Consider the following 1919-nt stretch of genomic DNA (forward strand, 5'->3'; position numbering starts at 1 on the left):
GGGATGCCGAGTGGACGTAGGACTCGCCCAAGGGGAGAGCTGGGCCCCGGGGAGGTGGTGCATATGCCCAGGACGGCGGGGCTGGTGGGCCCGGGTGGCCTGGGGTAGGTCACCCTGGGTGAGGTCTCCGAGCCAGGTCCGACGCTGGTCTTTGCGCTGACCCTCCCCACGGGGGCTCCAGGCCCCTGCGGGCCCGGTGGGCGGGTGCTGCACCTCGCCGCCCTCCCGGTCTCCCAGCCTGCCCCGAGGGCCTGCACGGCGAGAACTGCCAGCTTTCCTGCATCTGCCAGCACGGGGGCACCTGCGACCCTGTCTCGGGCCGCTGCACCTGCCCAGAGGGCTGGACCGGCCTGGCCTGTGAGAAGGGTGAGCGCTGAGCAGGCAGAGGAGAGAAGGGGGAGGCTGGGGGTCTGTGGGCGCCAGGCCGGCAGCCCAGTGGGCCTGGTCCAGCCCTCTGCCTCTGTGGCCGGAGACGGCTCCCCGGTTGGGGGGAGCATTGTCCTGCAGCGTGGCCTCGGACCTGCAGCGTGACCAGAGCCTCCACCTCTCCTTCCCAAGGACGTGGGGTCCGAGGCTCTGGGTGCAGGAAACATGGGTAGGGCAGGAGTCTCCTGGGTCCCGCCCCAGGAAATGGGACCCTCACCCTGTTCCCACCCCTGCAGAGTGCCTCCCGGGGCACTTTGGAGCCGGCTGCCAGCACAGCTGCAGATGCCTCCACGGCGGCCTCTGTGACCGGCACACAGGCCGCTGCCTCTGCCCAGCCGGCCGGACCGGGGACAAGTGTCAGAGCCGTGAGTGGGATGAGCTGGGGACTGGTGCAGGGAGGCCCAGAGGCCCCACTGAGCCAGAAGGAGGCGGGCTGCACCCCTCGCCAGGATGTGGGAGCCTCAGCACGGTGGTCGGTTGGCACGTAGGTGGCGGGGTGCTGTCTGAGCCGCCCAGGGTCCCCTGCAGGAGGGTCTCAGCCAGAAGCTGCCTAGAGTAGGACGGGGTACGTTGGCCCCCGCCCAGTCCCTGGAGAGACATGGCCTTCCCCCCCGTCTCGTCCTGCAGCCTGCCCCGAGGGCACCTTCGGGGACCACTGTGAGGGGCGCTGTGCCTGCCGGCGAGGAGCCACCTGCCACCCTGTCACTGGAGCCTGCCTCTGCCCCCCAGGATGGAGGGGTTCGCGGTGTGACAGTGGTGAGCCCCCAGCTCTGCCAGCACCCGGGGACCCCACTGCCTGGGTGGAGGCAGGTCCCTCACCCCATGAGTGCTCCGGGCCTGCGCTGGCCTGAGGGCCCCCACCCCAGCCCCCTCCTACCCGCAGCCTGCCCGCACGGCTGGTTCGGAGAGGCCTGTGCCCAGCGCTGCCAGTGCCCACCAGGTGCCGCCTGTCACCACGTCACCGGGGACTGTCGCTGTCTGCCAGGCTTCACCGGGCCTGGCTGTGAGCAGGGTAGGTGACTGAGCTGGGTGGGCCCCGGGCCCGCGGGCGGCTCAGCCCCTCCTGACGAGGCCTGAAGCTCAGACCACACGTCCCCCTGAGCTGTGCCTCAGCCAAGAGGTCCCCGGGGTGACTCGAGGGCGTCGCCTGTGCCCAGCCTGGGCTGGGATCGACCTCTCCGCTTGCACCCCAGCCTGCCCCCCCGGCACCTTCGGGGAGAGCTGCGGGCAGAAATGCCGATGTGCCGGCGGGAACGAGGCCTGCCACCCTGCCTCAGGCGCCTGCACGTGCGCTGCCGGCTACCATGGCCCCGGCTGCCAGCAACGTGAGTGCTGCCTGGGCCGCCCGCCCGGCCGTCCTCGGGCCAGGGGTGAGGGGGAGATGCCGGGGCCCTGTGCTGGGGGGACCCAGCCCCAGACAGCCGCCCGTTCCCTGCAGGGTGCCCGCCGGGGCGCTTTGGGCTTGGTTGTGAGCAGCCGTGCCGATGTCTCAA

At 71.6% G+C, this 1919-nt stretch overlaps 1 protein-coding gene across 1 annotated transcript in view; it reads left to right on the top strand.

Annotated features, from left to right (window-relative positions):
* Nucleotides 1-1919, top strand: part of MEGF6 (multiple EGF like domains 6) — a 36485-nt gene that overhangs the window by 31309 nt on the left and 3257 nt on the right. Inside the window, exons 20-25 of the mRNA XM_023536989.1 lie at nucleotides 124-366; nucleotides 663-791; nucleotides 1054-1182; nucleotides 1310-1438; nucleotides 1620-1751; nucleotides 1865-1912. Of these exons, the coding sequence (XP_023392757.1) occupies nucleotides 124-366; nucleotides 663-791; nucleotides 1054-1182; nucleotides 1310-1438; nucleotides 1620-1751; nucleotides 1865-1912 (810 nt within the window). The remainder of the gene's footprint in view (nucleotides 1-123; nucleotides 367-662; nucleotides 792-1053; nucleotides 1183-1309; nucleotides 1439-1619; nucleotides 1752-1864; nucleotides 1913-1919) is intronic.

The sequence above is a fragment of the Pteropus vampyrus genome, unplaced genomic scaffold (genome assembly GCF_000151845.1).
Source record: "Pteropus vampyrus isolate Shadow unplaced genomic scaffold, Pvam_2.0 Scaffold176, whole genome shotgun sequence".
Lineage (NCBI taxonomy): Eukaryota > Metazoa > Chordata > Mammalia > Chiroptera > Pteropodidae > Pteropus > Pteropus vampyrus.